This window comes from Bactrocera latifrons, unplaced genomic scaffold, assembly GCF_001853355.1.
Source record: "Bactrocera latifrons isolate USDA-ARS-PBARC rearing strain unplaced genomic scaffold, ASM185335v1 scaffold_105, whole genome shotgun sequence".
NCBI lineage: Eukaryota > Metazoa > Arthropoda > Insecta > Diptera > Tephritidae > Bactrocera > Bactrocera latifrons.
In genome coordinates this window covers 128,296-132,286 of record NW_017534464.1, presented here as the reverse complement: position 1 = coordinate 132,286, position 3,991 = coordinate 128,296, and the positions used below count along the sequence as shown (strand labels likewise).

Genomic DNA, 3,991 nt, shown 5'->3' with positions numbered 1-3,991 from the left:
GAAAATTTAGGACATATTCCAGATGTGTTGTAGAATTTAAGCTGACAATAAAAAAATTGAAAGCTGTAAACCCATGTTATTAAGAACAATCTATTTCTTAGAACAGTGTAGTATTTTGCCTAATACAGACGCCATTTGACTTTATACCAATCTGTGAGATTTCTTAATGAAATTCAGAAATCATATATTTCTGGTAATAATATGGTGGTAATATCAAAATTGAATAAACTCGGATAAAATACTCACTAGCAATATCTAAGTGCTTTCAACTTTATACCGTTATATCGGAAAGTATTATATAATATTGGGTATCTTATAATTTAATACCAAGAATGTACGATATGGATCCTGGAATTACCTCAACACCTATACACTACACATAATTATTTYCATTAGTTCCGAATGAAATCCTTTGACTACAACTCTACAATTTTCCTTGAAAGTAATATATGAATTCAAATTACTGTTTCGCTGCAAATCAAAAAGAAATAATTTTGACCTTTGACCTCATGTAGCTTTTATATTCACACACTTTATACAATAATYAACCGCACTTATTTATTTTCAATTCTGCGTAAGTTACAGATTCTTAAACATGAAAAGCACTTAATTCACCATAATTATGCAACTTCACAATTATTTACTTTTATCGCACTTGTTGCATGTCATTCCGGCACATAAATATGTACATATGTAACTACATATTAGTTGGTGGTCATTCACTTGATGAAGATTTAATTACATACACATATTTATATTAGGTAGGAACTTTTTCCCCGAATCATCGCAGTTAATAAGAATATGCTTAATATATAAATGGATATGCAAACTCAACAAATAAACGTTTCAAACCATTTCAGACAGATTTTTATACCCTCCACAGTTTGTGAAATATCGAAATGAAATTTGACACACAGATTTGACGACCACTATAGCATATAGCTGTCATACAAGCAGACAGATCAAATCAAGATAAATATTTTTTTATGTAATTTTTGCTATAAGAAATGTACATATATGTTAAGGGTATTATAACCAAACCGGAAACATGTAGGAAATTCTTTGTTCTCTAGTGGTTTATTTGTGGCTTTTTGAACTACACGAGATGAGTATACAACAACCAAGAGGATTGCAGAGTTGCCTGAGTCACATGTTGAAATTTTCTCAAAAATGGTGAGGCAAAAGTATCTCAAATAATTCACTTCTGTGATACAGTGTAATCGGGATTCTCTCTGCTCTTGTCAACCACCTCACTGGTTTTTGTAGTTTTATTTTGAGCTCTAAAAGATTCAAAGTTCTTTCCGTCCCGAAGGCAACAATTTTAACTACGCAAGTGAGATTCTCCTTTCAAAATCAGRCAAAACGAGTGATCCAAGTAGAKGTACTTTTTCAATAGCCATTTTTTGACAGATCACGCGTGAGTCGTGTCAAGCTGTCATGACATGTTTGTTCAATATTTTTTGGCATTTCATCAACATAAATTTACATCTGAACAACGTTTATTAGTCGTTCAATTTTATTACGAAAATTCACATTCTGTAAAGAATGTGTTTCGCGCGCTTCCCTCAACTTATGGCCAAATCGGCTTACGGAGCATATTATTCGCAACATCATCACYCATCTTGAGACCCAACATTAATTAATGGATAATACTCGACCGAATAGACCGCGTCCAGCACGCAACGAAGAAAATACAAGAGTCGTAACTGAGAGTTTATGCGAAGACCGTGGTRAGTCGATTCGGCGCCGTTCACAGCAACTCGGTCTGACGCATGGAAAGACTTYGGCGCATTTTATGTCGARACCATAAATTGAAAGYATACAAAATACAACTTGCGGAAGAACTGAAGCCGCTCAACCGTCTCAAGTGTCATCGSTTCACTCTATGGGCTYTTGAAAAATWCCAAGAAGAYTCAACGTTTTCGAGCYAAATTTTGTTCAACGACGAGGCTCATTTCTGGCTCAATARGTATGTCAACAAGCAAAATTRCCATATTTGGGACGAAGAGCAACCTAAAKAGATTCCAGAGCTTTCATCCAGATAAAAGAACGTTTTGGAGTGTTCTGTGGGCCGTTAGAATAATTGGACCATATTTCTTACAAAATGATGCCGCTGAGAAGGACATTGTCAGTGGCRACCCACTATTTGATGCCTAAAGTTGAAGGTCGTCCTCTCGGTGACATTCCGCTTCCTTTAGGCCTTACAGCAACACATTACTAGATGTGTATAAGAGACAGAGATAACCTTGAACGATCAGAAATACATTTCATGTTAATTATTTCTGGTTGCAAAGCACTGTATCCTAAAGATAGTCACTGGCAGCCAATTAAACTGCTGAATAACCCGACCATAGAACTAATTAACATAAAGGTGCGCTGAACTCGTATCTACATATACACATATATATATTAATTACTTCATACAATTATTTTCAAAGCACGAGCAGAATTCCACGAAGCAAGTTCGTGACAAAACTAATGACAATTTAAAAAAAAAGTATTTTAATACATTTTAAAATAAGCGTTTCTTAAAAAATACAAATTTATGTTATTTTTCAAAAACAATAAAAAAAATAATTTAAACACTATTTTTAGAAGAATGAACACGGTTTATATAAAATAAATTTAAAAAAAAATTCCCAAGTTTCTTCCAAATAGAAGCTTTTTGGGGATATATCCCCGCAAAAAAGCCCGGTTTGAGCAATAATAACCACGCTATATTTTAGTCAATAATCAAGCAAATACTTACTAAATCTACCATCTAAACATATTATATATTAATTCTCAAATATTTATTGTAAAAGTATTAACAATAGTCAAGCAAGATTTATGYAATAATTTATATAAAATCTGTAGTATTTATATTTTTTATAATAAAATTGAGCTTTATTTGAGATTTTTTACGAGTATAGTTACTATTCATCTGTCATTTCAAATGTCATATAGTCTTCGGTTGTCATACTCGTATAAGGTGTGTGATATCGTACATCATACGTCACAACAGTGTCCCACTTACCTGACCACCACTGTGCTGGCAACAAAAAACGATAACATTTACTCTGCTCAAAGCAGGGTTGTAATTTTTCAGACTTCCACATTAAATAGAAAGTTATAAAAAACAAACAAAAAAGATTAGACACATCAATCAAAACAGAAATTGAAAAATAAATAAAAYTAGTAAATAAATTATCAACAAGAAATCGTAATAATATATAATAATACACAATCACTAACGCAAATCGATCGCTCTCGCTCTCTCCCTCTAGATTTTTTACGCGCTCTGCATGCTCTCAATGCATTTGCCGCCAGTAATAGTAAATATAATCAAATCTCTCTCTATACATTTGAAAAAGTCTCTATTTACTTATCTCAATCCCTACTGAGAGAGTAAGTATATACCCGCTTACTCTCTAACATAACTATRTTTATGTGCAGCGAGCGCATTTCGCATGCTTCAACACGCCGGCAGACGGACAGTATGTGAGTAAAAGTCATGTCATTTGGTTGTGTTTCGATTAGTGTTGAGCTAGTACATGTTTYTAAATTATTAGCCATCCGCAAATTGAGAACCACTTACCTGATGAATTAGCTAAAATAAGCATTGTAAATAAGAATTAACGTAAGATTGTGCTCTTTTTGTGCTGTGTGGTTGTTGTTACTTGATAAATCGCCAAAACTTATTAGCTAGTTGCGGTTTAGCTGTTCGCAAATACTGCTTGATTTGTGCGCTCAGTTGTTTGTTGCATGATGAGTAGTAAGGGTGAAATCAGACGACGTGTGATGACCCCTAATCCCAATACGCACACCACCGATCCGTTGCTGCAGCAGCGCAACGAGACCTATCGAGTAAGTACAAGTACAAGTCCGACTCAAGCCGGCATTTAATTGACTGGCTCTCTAAATATATACAAACAACTGTGTTATACATATATACATACTATATGAGTTTTATAATGAGTGGTTTGAGAGCAAGAATTAAAAATTATATGAA

General features: G+C 33.8%; 1 protein-coding gene across 2 annotated transcripts in view; it reads left to right on the top strand.

The window, feature by feature from the left end:
- The window catches only part of LOC108969414 (endoplasmic reticulum metallopeptidase 1), a 15,051-nt gene that overhangs the window by 1,276 nt on the left and 9,784 nt on the right, over nucleotides 1–3,991 (top strand). The window contains exons 1-2 of one of the 2 annotated variants that reach the window (XM_018934114.1): nucleotides 3,493–3,619; nucleotides 3,685–3,846. The exons of the other annotated variant lie outside the window; for it this stretch is intronic. Of the exons in view, the coding sequence (XP_018789659.1) occupies nucleotides 3,745–3,846 (102 nt within the window). The 5' untranslated portion in view covers nucleotides 3,493–3,619; nucleotides 3,685–3,744. Of the gene's footprint in view, nucleotides 1–3,492; nucleotides 3,620–3,684; nucleotides 3,847–3,991 lie in introns of those variants that run through there. 2 annotated transcript variants of the gene reach the window in all.